The sequence below is a fragment of the Coregonus lavaretus genome (assembly GCF_964263955.1).
Source record: "Coregonus lavaretus genome assembly, chromosome: 29".
Classification (NCBI taxonomy): domain Eukaryota; kingdom Metazoa; phylum Chordata; class Actinopteri; order Salmoniformes; family Salmonidae; genus Coregonus; species Coregonus lavaretus.
The window spans coordinates 9,060,641-9,078,360 of record NC_140016.1 but is presented as its reverse complement, the minus strand read 5'-3'; the positions used below and the strand labels follow the sequence as shown (position 1 = coordinate 9,078,360).

At 45.4% G+C, this 17,720-nt stretch overlaps 1 protein-coding gene across 1 annotated transcript; it reads right to left on the bottom strand.

The window, feature by feature from the left end:
* Positions 1–1,687: 1,687 nt before the first annotated feature.
* Positions 1,688–4,791, bottom strand: LOC311104677 (large ribosomal subunit protein uL24). The gene is made up of 4 exons (XM_084146551.1): positions 4,726–4,791; positions 3,665–3,840; positions 3,301–3,441; positions 1,688–1,853 (listed from the first exon to the last, which is right to left on the bottom strand). Exons 2-4 carry the CDS (start codon positions 3,830–3,832, stop codon positions 1,725–1,727), a joined length of 438 nt encoding a protein of 145 aa, XP_084002677.1. The 5' UTR covers positions 3,833–3,840; positions 4,726–4,791; the 3' UTR covers positions 1,688–1,724.
* Positions 4,792–17,720: the final 12,929 nt, after the last annotated feature.

Below are 17,720 nucleotides of genomic sequence, written 5' to 3'. Positions count from 1 at the left end.
CAATTGGTGGCTGACTAAATACTTTTTTTCCCCACTGTAGCTTAGTGGTTAAGAGCATTGTGCCAGTAACCGAAAGGTCGCTGGTTCTAATCCCCGAGCCGACTAGGTAAAAATCTGTCTGTGCCCTTGAGCAAGGCACTTAACCCTAATTGCTCCTGTAAGTCGCTCTGGATAAGAGCGTCTGCTAAATTTTTTAAATCCTATCTTTTTTCATCTATTGACATTCCCAAATCCACTTGCTGTACCTTAGATAGGATATTGTACAACTTCATATGGAAAAAGAAGCCACATAAGATAAAAATAGATGTTATCACCAACAGGGTTTGTGATGGCGGTCTAAATGTCTTAGACTTCACTCTCTTTAATCAGATATCAAAAGTAAACTGGGTTAAAAGGTATTTTTTAAATCCTCATAGTTTCTGGAATATTGTACCTCATTTTGTTTTTCAGAAGCTGGGAGGGTTTCATATTTTACTACAATGTCCCTTTATTGTGGGTAAACTTCCTGTGAAATTGGCTGCTTTCCACAAGCAGGCTTTAATGTGCTGGGCTTTGCTGTATAAACACAACTTTTCACCTCAATGTTTTATATGGAATAATGGGTCGATATTACATAGAAACAAGATGTTATTTTACCGTAACTGGTTCCCGAAAAACATTGTCCCTGTCAGCCAATTAGTTAGTATTAGTGGGAATCTATTTACACAGAGATAATTTATGGAAAGATACAACTGAGGTTTCAAGCAAGGAATATGACCCTGTTATAAAAGCTAAACCTAATGGGATAAAATCTTTACTTCAGAATAATGCATGTTTTGGAACATCTCCTATTGTAAGTGATATCTAGGTGAATGGCATAGGTTTAATAGATAAGAAATTCATAAAACGTTTATTAAGGGATATTTTATACAGGAATTATATTCCTTGTGCTATATTTTGTTGGGCTTCATCGTTTGATGTAAACTGGCGCCATGCTTGGCTCACTCCACACAAATTTATGGTGACCAATAAAGGAGATCTCCTTTAAGATTATCCATATATTCTACCCGTGTAATAGCTTCATTTCTAAATATATATCTGATGTTACCAGTGAAAAGATTTAATACACAAATCAATTTGAATTTGTTCTGATTTGCATGATTTTTGAATATTTGCATGAAATTGTGTCACCAATTGGATGGAAGCATAGTTTGAGACACCGAACACAGATCCATGATTCTGTCAGTTTTCATACACTATGCACCACATCAGTTTATGCAAAATTAATTGTTACATATTTTAATTATGACCCCAATCGTAGAGAAAACACTTGATAATTAACTTCCAAACCATGATAATGGATGTTTTGTTAAGCCTATTTGTGAAAACATTGGCTTGGAAGTCAGACCATCAACACCATTACCAAATTACACCTGTTCAATGGAGCAGTGCTGTGTTTATATTCAACATGGATGTTACATTTGATTTTCACATTACTCCCAACCAGATTTTGCCTGGTCAAGCAGACTGCTGCACTCACAGTTAATTTCACTTGAAGTGAAACAGAACGTGAACCATCATGCGATCAGGCTGGTTCCACCAGGCTCATCCAGAGTATAAATAGGCAAAACAAGAACATCCCCATACGTGTGACTTGCCCACTGTGCGGTGCTTTACTGTGATACTTCCATTTACGACAGACAATGAAAGATTTTTTACAACAGTTTATTGTAAGCAATAGATTTTCACTCTGCCATCTTCTCAATGGTTTCCTCCTTGTATTTGCCCTTCTCCTTTCCGTCAGCGCGGGACTTGGCTTTACGCTCCAGGATCTTTTTGCGATCCTTGTCCAGCTTTAGCCTGGTGATCACGACCTGGCAGGGAAGAGGGAAAGGAGAGATGTGATTGGCACAATCATTTAGAGCAGGAGGAGGATTGGTTATAGGTCGACTTCCATAAAAACAGTGTGGTGAAAAAAACTGATTAATGAAACACAAACTGAATTCCTCTTCATGAAGAAACACTTCTCAGCCACAATACTAGTCTAGCTACACCAGAAGCAGGCCAGGCTTGAGAAGCTAAATTGTGAGTTTCTGCAAAACAGTGGACATTATGTGCAATTCCGCATGCAATCCCAATCAGAAATGACAAAATCATGTCCAGACATAACATGGAGAGCCATTCTATTAGACAAACGAGAAGAGCCCTCTAATTCTACAAAAGACTGGGGGAACCATATCAAATGTATTACTACTAGTAATATCACTGATGTCCAAGACTGGCTGGAGTAAAGTAGAAATGCATTGACCATCACAAACAAGTAACCTAGACTAAAACCTTTTCTTCAGTCTCACACTTGAACATTGATCCTAGGCAATGGCTTACATGTCAGGTAACTGCAGTAAATGGAGCACTAGCAGGTAGTCAATGTTTCTTCCCCAGTACAAAGTATACATTATTGACATTTTAGTCATTTAGCAGATGCTCTTATCCAGAGCGACTTACAGTTAGTGAGTGCATAAATTTTTCATACTGGCCCCCCGTGGGAATCGAACCCACAACCCTGGCGTTGCAAGCGCCATGCTCTACCAACTAAGCTACAGTAGGCCTAACATACATGAGGTGCCTGCTGCCATACGACATGTTCAAATCAGTCAAGATATCCAGTGACTTACAGTAAGGCTGACTAGTCAACTAATCTTCCTTCGTAACAGAAAAACACCCATTGCCATGAAATCTGAAGGCTGAAACCAGTGGTGAATGGCAAATAACTGTACATTCACTCAGTTTACCCTCACCAGGCACCCTACCGAAACATTTGAACTCAATGAATCGTTCCTTGATTCCACACCTCCTTGTCAAAGTGCATTGGAGAAAGTCAGAGGGCATGAGAAAACATCTAGAAACAGGTGTATTACCATGGCTTTTCCAGCAGAAATATGCAATTTTGTAATGTTTTTTTTATTATTATCTCCCAATTGCACAAACTGAACGTGACCCAGGTGTGGTGACCACTGAGCTTGGACACACTGATAAACCTGCATGTAGAAATTCCTACATGTATGCATCACCAACAGGTAGCTGCTGAGCATGGTAGTTCTTTAGATGTGTTAGAGTGAGATTTGTTATGCGTCGCTCCACAACGATACAATAGAAAATACTGATTTAAAAAAAAAAAAACATTGTGGACCACTCAAATTGAGTTGAGACAAACTATCATTATCAAACATGGTACATACGTCATGTATAATACAGCTATACACATTATGCATAAACAAAAAAGTACACGTGTGTGACTACAGGGAGACGTTAGAGCCTCACCTTGCTCGGGTGGATGCCGACGTGCACGGTGGTTCCGTTGGCCTTCTCTCTCTGCACGCGCTCAATGTAGATTACATACTTCTTCCTGTAGACCTGCACTACCTTGCCAATCTGCTGGCCTTTGTAGTGTCCACGGACAACCTGCACAGCACAAACATGGAAAATATCATTAAAGATGACATCACCCACGTGACAAATCTTAACGTTAATTTGTACTGGTTTGAACTCATGGTGTTAGTTCTGGGCTGACCTGTAATTACAGGGCTGGAGTTATGTACTCCTCACGCACATTAGTAGCAACTAGTAAGCCAACCTCAGAATTAGTTTAAAGTCTGGTGAAACAGCGTGGTTATGGGGTCTTTACCTGGACCTCGTCGTCCTTACGGATGGGCATGGACCTCGCATTGTACTTCTGACGGAGCTCCTTGGAGAGAGGGGAGGACATGATCTTCCTCCGGATGTGTGAGGGGGCATTGAAGTGCCTCTTGCGGTTCTTACGCCTCGAGGATGTCACAAATGGATTCAGCTTCATGTTGATGGCTGCAGTAGACAACATTCAGACTAAAGGGTTAGCATGACCAGCCAGCTCAATCCCAACTTGCTACATGTCAATCATTTGTCGTCTAGGCTACATGTGTTTGTTACCAGTAACCAACACCACAGCATAGCTTATGTACAAAACAAAGCGACAGAGCCAAGAGATTCCCAACCTTAAAGGTAACGTTGGTTCGTTAGCCTTATTAGCGAGCACCTCAAGCAACACAATGTTATTTAGGTCCAGCTAGTTAGCTACATAGCTAGCTGGGTAACGTTAGCTAGGTAGCTAGTCATTTTCAGGATCGCATGTCAATAGCTACAACACCTTGCTAGCTAGACAGGCTATCCACCCAACAACAGAACTAACGTTGAACAATTCAAGGACAATCACAGAGACCACTAGCTACAAGTTTACACACAAATCATCGAGCTGTTATGTACGCGTCACCTCCCTGCTTTCAACATGGCATGGGTACACACAGATAGCATTAGCAACCTTGCTGGGTAACTATGTTTGATGCTGGTCAAGCGCAGTGCACTTCAGTGTTCGCGACATACAAACTACACATTTCAATGCCATGGGATTCCCTAAATATGAAACACTATGCGAACATATCGTGAAATGAATGTTCAGGCCCAGTTCAATTCGTAGCCTGTCTGCCATTCTCTGGAGTTGAACGGGTAGCTAGCAAGCCAGCACCGGTCGAGGGATGCAGATTACGGGACGTTTGATTTAGCAATCAATATAAAATGTGGCTTCAATAGTGATCACTATAGAAAGATACCAGCGGTACCTGACTTTACGCGTACTTTTGGGGACCTACAAAAGTGTATAACATAGGATGGATGTTGATAACTTTGGTGAAAATGTCAACCAGGAATTCTTACCCTGCCAATTACTCCTCTATGACCGGCGGAAAAGAGACTCTCATTGTACTTCCGCTCACATTAGTTCACACATGAGTCCCGCGAGAAGTACACACACAGAATGAGAGTTACTGCTGCTGATACTTTGTAGCTGGAAGTTACATCAATAAAAATAATTCACATTAATCAGAAATGCCTGGATAATAATATACAAATGTGTATGTAGTACATAGACAAATATGAAATGCTTATTTGTTCCTACACGATTGTTATTGTGCTTTGGAGTTTCACATTAGTCAATGGAGTTTATTTTGGCTGTTTATAGATTAGGCCTACAATTTCATGAAAATATTGAATCCAGTACGGGACGCCGACGCCAACAAGTGAAAAAGCATATAGTTTCATGGGGAGGCATCGTTTGATGGAACAGTTCCAATGCCTCTCAGAGCATGCTATAGGTTTGTTGTCCGTGTGTGTGTGTGTGTATGTGTGTGTTTGTCAGGGCGGCCTTTGAACTGTATAGAGGTATACTAGAGTAGAATATGAGCAATATGGATGCTGACCAGGAGATGTCGCCATAAACCATGATGTAATTCACTCAGACCTCTTGGACCTTATAGGAGTTTCCATCTTGACTGTCTCACCCTGATCATCTATTAGATGCTAAATATCACGAGAAGAGACCTAATGCAAACAAACTACACCGAACAAAAATATAAACGCAACATGTAAAGTGTTGGTCCCATGTTTCATGAGCTGAAATAAAAAATCCCAGAAAATTTCCATACGCACAAAAAGCTTATTTCTCTCAAATGTTGTGCACAAATTTGTTTACATCCCTTTTAGTGAGCATTTCTCCTTTGCCAAGATAATCCATCCACCTGACAAGTGTGGCATATCAATAAACTGATTAAACAGCGTTATCATTACACAGCTGTACCTTGTGCTGGGGACAATAAAATGCCACTCTAAAATGTGCAGTTTTGTCACACAACACAATGCCACAGATGTCTCAAGTTTTGAGGGAGCGTGCAATTGGCATGCTGACTGCAGGAATGAAATGCATGGCGAGGACGGTTCGAAACAGGCTCCTAGGGGCAGGGCTGAAGTCGTGCAAAGCTATAAAAAAGCCCTTCATTAATGAGAAGCAAAGAAGAGCCAGGCTGAGGTTTGTAAAAGACCATAAGGACTGGAGTAATTTCATTTTCTGCAAATAAACGCTCTAAATGACAATATTTTTATTTGGAATTTGGGAGAAATGTTGTCTGTAGTTTATAGAATAAAACAAAAAGGTTATTTTTTACCCAAACACATACCTATAAATAGTAAAACCAGAGAAACGGATACTTTTGCAGTGGTCTCTTAATTTTCCCCCCAGCTGTATATATATGTATCCTGTATCCTAGCCTAAAACCCACGAAGGGCTGAAACACGGTGGTTTTACTTTTAACTATATATAAGTTAGGCTATCAACCTCTGTCCTTAAAGAGTTGCGGAATTTCCTATTCACTTCGCTCTCTAAATTATACTATTATCTAGGCTACTTCGCTTCACTTCGCTCACTAAATTATAAAATTATCTAGGCTATTTAAGAAGAGGGGGCGGGGGACACAGGTTGATTTGAATCACGCCAAGACAAGGCAATTTCCAACACACTACCCCGTACCCCTCTCCAGCCCCCTCCCTACCGACTCCCATCAGATAACGGGTAAAAGAGGCGCAACAACCTCCAGTCCTGCCCGCGCCACACGGGATGAAATGACACCATGCTGATGAAAACGTGATGAACACGGAAGCAAAAGGCGCGTTGTCACGGACATCATACTTCTCCGCCGCGCGCTGTTATAACCGGTTAACTGACCATGCTCGGCTCGCGCTGTCTGTCTGTCTGGGTGAAAGTGATGCGGTCATAGCGCGAGCAGTTCCAGCTCGTTCCATCCCTCTCCGGTCTTCGGTCTCTCTCTCGCGGCAGTGCGGATGTGGAGTCAACGCCGGAGCACTGCCTTCTGCTAGCCGGAGAAGAAGATGAAATGTTTTTCCCGTTATCTCCCGTACCTCTTCCGCCCTCCCACCACCATCCTGTCTTCCACATGCCACACCGAAGGTAGGTAGAGACTCACCGGGGGCTCTCAGGAGCTGTGTGTGTATGTTGTGGTCAACAAGAGAGGGGAGTTTAGATGTCTAGTATAGATCTCGTTATATGTTGTTGACCATATACTGCCTATAGGCCTGTATGCTTTATCCGTGCTTCTGACCTTAACTGTGTGAGCTGTCATTGTGAGCTGTCATTATGAGCTGTCATATAGGGTCTGTGTCCTGTCTGTGGTTTTATCCTATAGCATGTCGTAGCTTAGTTAGGGCAGGACAACTGACAACACTTTTGAACGCAAACGTGACCACTTACTGTAAAGCAGACCTGGTTCAAATAGGCCTACTTTTGGGTATAATTCCGCCTGGAGTTTGCACTTTTGGGACTGTTCTATTAGCAAACTAAAAGCAAAGCTGAAGTATGGGAAAGTATTAGACATGTGATTTCACGTTGGTTGTGCTCGATAAGTGGATAGAAGTTTAGAACTGATCTGCACCACTGTGACACCAATCCATTCTGAGAAGTCTGATCATTCTGAGTAGCCTGATCATTCTGAGTAGCCTGATCATTCTGAGAACTTACTACACCTAAAAGGCCTCCATTTCATTAGAACAGTGTGATGTCTGTGTTTCAATGTTCTCTTGTTAATTTGTCTGGTATTATACAGGGGAATGCCACATTCCATGTGCTTCCTAAAGCAGAGCAGACAGGGCTGTTCTGAATAGAGGGCATGGGGAGCGCAGACAGAGCACTGAAGCAGTTGACTTGTTACAGAGGGCAGGTGACCATGTGTGTGTTTGTGTGTGTATAGGAGCACTTCAGGGTGCTATAGAGCACAGTGACCACAATTACTGACTTAATACTTACTGACTTACAGAGTTGATTTCCTTGTTTGTGGTAATATGTAGCCTACACATTCTTCACACTATAGTACACATGAGACCTGGTAACTGTGTGTATTCTCTCTCTCTCTCTCTCTCTCTCTCTCTCTCTCTCTCTCTCTCTCTCTCCTCTCTCTCTCTCTCTCTCTCTCTCTCTCTCTCTCTCTCTCTCTCTCTCTCTCTCTCTCTCTCTCTCTCTCATTTCAATTCAATTTAATTTAAGGGGAAAATTGGCATGGGAAAGATATTTTTACATTGCCAAAGCAAGTGAAATAGATAATAAACAAAAATGAAATAACCAATAAAAAATAACTGTAAACATTACACTCACAAAAGTTCCAAAAGAATAAAGACATTTCAAATGTCATATTATGTTTATATACAGTGTTATCATAATGTGCAAATAGTTAAAGTACAAAAAGGAAAATAAATAAATATAAATATAGGTTGTATTTACAATTGTGTTTGTTCTTCACTGGTTGCCCTTTTCTTGTGGCAACAGGTCACAAATATTGCTGCTGTGATGGCACACTGTGGTATTTCACCCAATATATATGGGAGTTTATTAAAATTTGATTTGTTTTCAAATTCTTGGTGGGACTGTGTAATCTGAGGGAAATATGTGTCTCTAATATGGTCATACATTTGGCAGGAGGTTAGGAAGTGCAGCTCAGTGTCCTCCTCATTTTGTGGGCAGTGTGCACATAGCCTGTCTTCTCTTGAGAGCCAGGTCTGCCTTCAGCGGCCTTTCTCAATAGCAAGGCTATGCTCACTGAGTCTGTACATAGTCAAAGCTTTCCTTAATTTTGGGTCAGTCACAGTGGTCAGGTATTCTGCCACTGTGTACTCTCTGTTTAGGGCCAAATAGCATTCTAGTTTGCTCTGTTTTTTTATTAATTCTTTCCAATGTGTCAAGTAATTCTCTTTTAGTTTTTTCATGATTTGGTTGGGTCTAATTGTGTTGCTGTCCTGGGGCTCTGTGGGGTCTGTGTAGAGTATAGAGACTGCGGCCCAGACAGTGATATAGACACCAGGAGCTCCAGAGACTACGGCCCAGACAGTGATATAGACACCAGGAGCTCCAGAGACTACGGCCCAGACAGTGATATAGACACCAGGAGCTCCAGAGACTGCGGCCCAGACAGTGATATAGACACCAGGAGCTCCAGAGACTGCGGCCCAGACAGTGATATAGACACCAGGAGCTCCAGAGACTACGGCCCAGACAGTGATATAGACACCAGGAGCTCCAGAGACTGCGGCCCAGACAGTGATTTAGACACCAGGGCCCAGATTCACAAAACCTTCTCAAGAATACATTTCTTCTTAACTGCCATTTTTTCCATAACTATAGACTTAAGGAGAAAGTTAAGCAAAGTTGCTATTCCTCAAAAAGGTAATTGGAAATGTACTTGCGCTATTTCTTATTTTTGTCCTTAAGCAAAAAGTTAAGAAGAAATCAGATTATTGAAAATAAAGTTATTGGAAATGTTATTAATTCCAAGATAGCTAAACCCTTGTCTTAAACTCAGGGCAGTGAGAGAAAAAGCTCATGAAAGCAATTGAACATGTTTAATTCACTCACAAACTTCATCTGAAAGTTTCAGTATTGATTATTTTAAACCCAAGAATATGTTTTAGAACAGTAATCTCAGTAAGAAATATGCTAACATGATTGCCATTGCTAGCTACAGTTGAAGTCGGAAGTTTACATACACGTAGGTTGGAGTCATTAAAACTCGTTTTTCAACCACTCCACAAATTTCTTGCCTATAGTTTTGGCAAGTCGGTTAGGACATCTACTTTGTGCATGACACAAGTAATTTTTCCAACAATTGTTTACAGACAGATTATTTCACTTATAATTCACTGTATCACAATTCCAGTGGGTCAGAAGTTTACATACACTAAGTTGACTGTGCCTTTAAACAGCTTGGAAAATTCCAGAAAATGATGTCATGGCTTTAGAAGCTTCTGATAGGCTAATTGACATCATTTGAGTCAATTGGATGTGTACCTGTGGATGTATTTCATGGCCTACCTTCAAACTCAGTGCCTCTTTGCTTGACATCATGGGAAAATCCAAAGAAATCAGCCAAGACCTCAGAAAAAAAATTGTAGACCTCCACAAGTCTGGTTCATCCTTTGGAGCAATTTCCAAATGCCTGAAGGTACTGCGTTCATCTGTACAAACGATAGTATGCAAGTATAAACACCATGGGACCACGCAGCCATCATACCGCTCAGGAAGGAGACACGTTCTGTCTCCTAGAGATTAGCGTACTTTGGTGCGAAATGTGCAAATCAATCCCAGATCAACAGCAAAGGACCTTGTGAAGATGCTGGAGGAAACCGGTACAAAAGTATCTATATCCACAGTAAAACGAGTCCTATACCGACATAACCTGAAAGGCTGTTCAGCAAGGAAGAAGACACTGCTCCAAAACAGCCATAAAAAAGCCAGACTACGGTTTGCAACTGCACATGGGGACAAAGATCGTACTTTTTGGAGAAATGTCCTCTGGCACCAGTCCCTCCTGCAGCAAAGCACCCCCACAGCATGATGCTGCCACCCCTGTGCTTCACGGTTGGGATGGTGTTCTTCGGCTTGCAAGCGTTCCCCCTTTTTCCTCCAAACATAACGATGGTCATTATGGCCAAACAGTTGTAGGAAAAATTCCCTGTCTTTGGTCAGTTAGGATCACCACTTTATTTTAAGAATGTGAATTGTCAGGATAATAGTAGAGAGAAAGAATTATTTCAGCTTTTATTTATTTCATCACATTCCCAGTGGATCAGAAGTTTACATACACTCAATTAGTATTTGGTAGCATTGCCTTTAAATTGTTTAACTTGGGTCAAACGTTTCGCGTAGCCTTCCACAAGCTTCCCACAATAAGTTGGGTGAATTTTGGCCCATTCCTCCTGACAGAGCTGGTGTAACTGAGTCAGGTTTGTAGGCCTCCTTGCTCACACACGCTTTTTCAGTTCTGCCCACAAATGTTCTATATGATTGAGGTCAGGGCTTTGTGATGGCCACTCCAATACCTTGACTTTGTTGTCCTTAAGCCATTTTCCACAACTTTGGAAGTATGCTTGGGGTCATTGTCCATTTGGAAGACCCATTTGCGACCAAGCTTTAACTTCCTGACTGATGTCTTGAGATGTTGCTTCAATATATCAACATAATTTTCCTTCCTCATGATGCCATCTATTTTGTGAAGTGCACCAGTCCCTCCTGCAGCAAAGCACCCCCACAGCATGATGCTGTCACCCCCATGCTTCATTTCTCCAAAAAGTATGATATTTGTCCCCATGTGCAGTTGCAAACCGTAGTCTGGCTTTTTTATGGCGGTTTTGGAGCAGTGGCTTCTTCCTTGCTGAGCGGCCTTTCAGGTTATGTCGATATAGGACTCGTTTTACTCTGGATATAGATACTTTTGTACCTGTTTCCTCCAGCATCTTCACAAGGTCCTTTGCTGTTGTTCTGGGATTGATTTGCACTTTTCGCACTAAAGTACGTTAATCTCTAGGAGACAGAACGCGTCTCCTTCCTGAGCAGTTGTGATGAGTGTGATAGAAGGAGTCAGGCGCAGGAGGGTAAATCACAGAATACAGAGTTTATTCCGTCGTACACAATTGCGCTGGATAGCGACACACGAAAACAGGCACAGGGAAAACTATCTACCCCGGAAATACACCGAGCTACACTACTCTCACAAATAACAATCACCCACAAGGACAAGGGGGGCAGAGGGAACACTTATACACAGACTAATGAGGGGATAAGAACCAGGTGTGTGTAATTGACAAGACAAGACAAATGGAATGATGATACATGGAGTGACGAACGCTGAAGCCCGAACAAGGAGGGGAGGCAGCCTCGGCGGAAGTCGTGACAGCAGTATGACGGCTGCTTGGTCCCATGGTGTTTATACTTGCGTACTATTGTTTGTACAGATGAACGTGGTACCTTCAGGCGTTTGGAAAATGCTCCCAAGGATGAACCAGACTTGTGGAGGTCTACACACATTTTTCTGAGGTCTTGGATTTTCCCATGATGTCAAGCAAAGAGGCACTGAGTTTGAAGGTAGGCCTTGAAATACATCCACAGGTACACATCCAATTGACTCAAATTATGTCAATTAGCCTATCAGAAGCTTCTAAAGCCATGACATCATTTTCTGGAATTTTCCAAGCTGTTTAAATGCACACTCAACTTAGTGTATGTAAACTTCTGACCCACTGGAATTGTGATACAGTGAATTATAAGTGAAATAATCTGTCTGTAAACAATTGTTGGAAAAAGTACTTGTGTCATTCACAAAGTAGATGTCCTAACCGACTTGCCAAAACTATAGTTTGTTAACAAGAAATTTGTGGAGTGGTTGAAAAACGAGTTTTAATGACTCCAACCTAAGTGTATGTAAACTTCCGACTTCCATTTTTCACACACACACACACACACACACACACACACACACACAATATGCGAATAGTTAAAGTAAAAAAAAAAAACATAAATATGGGTTGTATTAACAATGGTGTTTGTTTTTCACTGGTTTTCTTGTGGCAACAGGTCACAAATCTTGCTGCTGTGATTGCACAATGTGGTATATCACCCAATAGATATGGGAGTTTATCTAAATTGAATTCTCTCTGTCTCTCTGGCTCTCTTTTACACTGTCTTCTTCTCTCTGTGTGCTGTCTATATCTTATGTCCAAAAATGTGCTGTATATAACAACAACAACAACAACAACAGTATGTCTCCGGTTAATTACGCAATTCAAAGTAAATCCCTAATTTCTAACAAATTCCATTTTACCTTCCAATCCTTCCTCTGTTCTGCTCAGCTGGGATCTGGGATTATAAAAGGATTACCCTGGAGTGACTGAGTGGTAATCTACAGGATTAAGATTGTTCACCTATCATCTATAACATTTATTCATAGGCAGGCCTGGAGGATTGACGCTGCAAGTGGGGGATTTTAGTAAAAGTCTGAGCTTTCTAAAATAAATAACCCTCCCTCCGAGTGATAATAATAATAATAATATGCCATTTAGCAGACGCTTTTATCCAAAGCGACTTACAGTCATGCGTGCATACATTTTATTTTTATTTTTTTGTGTATGGGGTGGTCCCGGGGATCGAACCCACTACCTTGGCGTTACAAGCGCCGTGCTCTACCAGCTGAGCTACAGAGGACCACATAAGCAAATACTCTTCAAAATCTTAGAGAGAGAGAGAGAGAGAGAAACATACTTTTCCCATGCCAATTAGGCCTTGAATTGAATTGAATTGAATTGAATTGAGAGAGAGAGAGAGAGAGAGTTTGAGGCTTGTGGGTTGAAGGAATAGAGGAGGATAGGCTCTTTAAAGATTCATGAAAAGCCTCCTATGCATCCCAAATGGCACCCTACTCCCTTTACAGTGCACTAGGGTGCTGGTCAAAAGTAGTGCACTATAAAGGGAGTAGGGTGCCATTTGGGATGCATATTATATGTGTTTATCTGGAAGACAAGTACTACCACATTAATGCCACCTCCCTCTATGACACATGCAGTAGCTCATATATATCCAGTCATTTCATATTTTGTCATTTTATGATGGGGTTTGTGGTGAGACTGTGCAGGGATCTCAGAGCAATAAAGTCAGTAGACTGTGTTTTACAATACCAGTGATTTAGTGGGGAAGGAGGCAGGGGAGTTTTTCTTAATTAGCTTTTTCTTTTGCAGCTAATTCTGAGACCAAGAGAGAGACTGGGGAGGGGGGAGGAGAGAGATTAATGGAGGTGGAGGAAGTGAAAGTCTGACCTGGCAGCAACACACTGCTCTTACTGTTCTCTGTCTCTGTCTCTGTCTCTGTCTCTGTCTCTGTCTCTGTCTCTGTCTCTGTCTCTCTCTCTCTCTACCTCTCTCTCTCTCTCTCTCTCTCTCTCTCTCTCTCTCTCTCTCTCTCTCTCTCTCTCTCTCTCTACCTCTCTCTCTCTCTACCTCTCTCTCTCTCTCTCTCTCTATCTCAGGGTGATGGGGTTGAAAAAGGAGTCTAGGCCTAGTGTAGGGTTGTCATAGTGATATGTTGTATTGTGTGTCATTAGTATTGAGGGAGCTAAACTAGGCTGTTTGTCCTGGCAGAGTGCATGTGTGTGTGTGTGTGTGTGTGTGTGTGTGTGTGTGTGTGTGTGTGTGTGTGATCAGCTGTGTGTATGTTGTCAAGGTCTTTACATTTTCACATGTAATGCCAGAAGGTGGTGCTGTAAGATAAGATGTACTACTGTTAGTGTCAGTGTTGAGGAAGCAGACATTCCCTAAATGTGAGGCTGCTCTGCTCTCTATGGTCAGACAACACAGAGACACTCCTCCTCACGGCTCAGTCTAGTGTAAATAGACAGTCAAACGGCCAGACAGACGGACAGGGGCAGCGGGTAGCCTAGCGGTTAAGAGCAATGGGCAAGGAACCGAAAGGCTAGGTGGAAAAATCGTCTGTGGTGCCCTTGAGCAAAGCAGTTAACCCCCAACAACAACTGCTCCTCGGGCGCAGATGACGTGGACGTCGATTAAGGCAGCCCCCCGCACCTCTGATTCAGAGGGGTTGGGTTAAATGCGGAAGACACATTTCAGTTGAATGCATTCAGTTGTGCAACTGACTAGATAAATCCTTTCCCTTTCCAGAGGGACAGACCGATGGACAGACAGGCAGGCAGACAGACAGACAGACGGACAGGTAGACAGACAGTCTCTCACTGACAGACAGACCAACAGTCTCTCACTGACAGACAGACAAAGAGACAGACAGGCTGGCAGGCAGACAGACTGTCACGGCCAGTCATCTTGTTCTATACAGCCACTTAGTGAGACCACTTAACCAGTCTAGATCAATATTAGCTTTACAGCTTTACTCCGATGGTCCAATTAAACTAAGCCTAGAGAGTGTAAGTTATAGGCTGGATCAGCTCATTGACATGTTACTATTCACAGAGGGAGGACAAAGTATCTCTGTGTCAGTGGATTTATCCTGGTAATAGACTGGAGGGTGATCCCGTGTTTTGGAGGACCTACACTAACTCTGTTTACTTAAAATCCATAGACAATCACACTAGTCAAACACGGTATCTGCTCCCTCTAAGTCACATGTGTCAAACACAAGGCCCGCTGGCCGGATCAGGCCCCATTTCTATCCATTTCTGATTTGGGCTGTCATTTCATTTTGGCCCGCTTCCATGGAGTACCACAGTATGAGTCATAATACCCATAAAACTTAGCAGTCAAACAAGGAAATGGTCCCAATAGTTTTTCCACCATTCCTTTTTCCCATAGGGGATTTTAGAAACACTTAAAATAAGGGCTGTGTTCTGTGTAGGCTTACCCTGATGTGACGTTTTGATAACCATGTAAATCTCTCTAGGACAAGGTGACTTTTATGTTTTCTAAAATTCCCAATGGGAAAAATGAATGGTGGAAAAACGATTGGAACCATTTTCCTGTTTGACCGTTAGGTTTTATGGGTATTATAACACCTCCACTGCAGGGTCTATACTGTACCGTCCGTGATGCGCTGCACTACAAGTCACAGCAAGCACTCCCAACGTGCTGCATGCCAAGTGCTCCCAAACCCATAAAAACACCCACACATGAGCCAGCCAGTGCGCTGTATCATATGCTATATATACAAAGGTATGTGGACACCCCTTCAAATTAGTGGATTCGGCTATTTCAGCCACACCCGTTGCATAAAATCGAGCACACAGCCATGCAATCTCCATAGACAAACATTAGCAGTAGAATGGATGTCACGCCCTGGCTCTGGGGACTCTTATATGTTGAGCCAGGGTGTGGATTTTCTCTGTGTGATTTTCTATGTTGTGTTCTAGTTCGTGTTTTCTATGTTGGCCAGGGTGGTTCCCAATCAGAGGCAGCTGATTCTCGTTGTCTCTGATTGGGTACCATACTTAGGCAGCCTGTTGGCACTAGTTATTTGTGGGATCTTGTTCCATAAGGTTTGTTTTGGTGTATTAACCTAGGACTTCACGTATCGTTTGGTTTGTTGTTTTGTTCGTGTGTACACTAGAAATAAAAGATGTACGCTTACCACGCTGCGCCTTGGTCCGCTGTTTATAACGATCATGACAGAAGATCCCACAAAACAGGACCAAGCAGCGTGTGCAGGAGCAAACGCCGGGTATGGAACAGGAGGTTACTCTGGTAGATGTCCTCCTCGGTTGGGGGAGAATCACAGAGGAGGAGGCCGTCCGCTACCGGAGGGCGATGAGGGAGGATGCCCAGGCAGGAGAGGAGAAGCGGCGCAAACCGGGCCGTCGTCGGACAGGCGAGAGGCAACCCCAAGTAATTTGTTTTGGGGGGCACACGGCATGGACGACGGGGCTGCTGGAGGCAGCTACAGGGCGAGTTTGCGGACATGGAGAGGAGGCCACCAGGTTACGGGGGCCATTGGTCATGAGGGGGAAGGAGAGTGTAGAGGCACGGCGAGAGGTACTGGGGTGTGTTACCAGTCCGGTCCGGCCCGTTCCTGATCCCCGCACAAGGCCAGTGGTGTGTGTTCCCAGTACGGTCCGGCCTGTTCCTGTCCCTCGCACCAAGCCTGTGGTGCGCGTCGCCAGCCCGGCCCGGCCTGTTCCTGCTCCCCGCACCAAGCCTGAGGTGCGCGTCGCCAGCCCGGTCCGGCCTGTTCCTGCTCCCCGCACCAAGCCAGTGGTGCACGTCGTCAGCCCGGTCCGGCCCGTTCCTGCTCCCCGCACCAAGCCTGTGGTGCACGTCGTCGGCCCGTTCCTGCTCCCCGGACCAAGGCAGTGGTGCGTGTCGCCAGCCCGGTCCGGCCTGTTCCTGCTCCCCGCACCAAGCCTGTGGTGCGCGTCGCCAGCCCGGCCCGGCCTGTTCCTGCTCCCCGCACCAAGCCTGAGGTGCGCGTCGCCAGCCCGGTCCGGCCTGTTCCTGCTCCCCGCACCAAGCCAGTGGTGCACGTCGTCAGCCCGGTCCGGCCCATTCCTGCTCCCCGCAACAAGCCTGTGGTGCGCGTCGCCAGCCCGGTCCGGCCCGTGCCTGCTCCCCGCACCAGGCCTGTGGTGCGCGTCGCCAGCCCGGTCCGGCCTGTTCCTGCTCCCCGCACCAAGCCTGTGGTGCACGTCGTCAGCCCGGTCCGGCCCGTTCCTGCTCCCCGCACCAAGGCAGTGGTGCGTGTCGCCAGCCCGGTCCGGCCTGTTCCTGCTCCCCGCACCAAGCCTGTGGTGCGCGTCGCCAGCCCGGCCCGGCCCTGCTCCCCGCACCAAGCCAGTGGTGCGCGTCGTCAGCCGGTCCGGCCCGTTCCTGCTCCCCGCACCAAGCCTGTGGTGAGCGTCGCCAGCCCGGTCCGGCCCGTTCCTGCTCCCCGCACCAAGCCAGTGGTGCGCGCGGTCCGGCCTGTTCCTGCTCCCCGCACCAAGCCAGTGGTGCGCGTCGTCAGCCCGGTCCGGCCCGTTCCTGCTCCCCGCACCAAGCCAGTGGTGCGCGTCGCCAGCCCGGTCCGGCCTGTTCCTGCTCCCCGCACCAAGCCAGTGGTGCGCGTCGCCAGCCCGGTCCGGCCTGTTCCTGCTCCCCGCAACAAGCCTGTGGTGCGCGTCGCCAGCCCGGTCCGGCCCGTGCCTGCTCCCCGCACCAGGCCTGTGGTGCGCGTCGCCAGCCCGGTCCGGCCTGTTCCTGCTCCCCGCACCAAGCCTGTGGTGCACGTCGTCAGCCCGGTCCGGCCCGTTCCTGCTCCCCGCACCAAGGCAGTGGTGCGTGTCGCCAGCCCGGTCCGGCCTGTTCCTGCTCCCCGCACCAAGCCTGTGGTGCGCGTCGCCAGCCCGGCCCGGCCCTGCTCCCCGCACCAAGCCAGTGGTGCGCGTCGTCAGCCGGTCCGGCCCGTTCCTGCTCCCCGCACCAAGCCTGTGGTGAGCGTCGCCAGCCCGGTCCGGCCCGTTCCTGCTCCCCGCACCAAGCCAGTGGTGCGCGCGGTCCGGCCTGTTCCTGCTCCCCGCACCAAGCCAGTGGTGCGCGTCGTCAGCCCGGTCCGG

What these genes read in the sequence shown, in the direction of transcription:
- LOC311104677 (XM_084146551.1), bottom strand. Translation starts at nt 3,832, where the DNA reads ATGAAGCTGAATCCATTTGTGACATCCTCGAGGCGTAAGAACCGCAAG. An exon ending in GTAAGGACGACGAGGTCCAG is followed by an intron (nt 3,442 to 3,664) that starts GTAAAGACCCCA and finishes TGTGCTGTGCAG; the next exon opens with GTTGTCCGTGGACACTACAA. An exon ending in TCGGCATCCACCCGAGCAAG is followed by an intron (nt 1,854 to 3,300) that starts GTGAGGCTCTAA and finishes CTTCCCTGCCAG; the next exon opens with GTCGTGATCACCAGGCTAAA.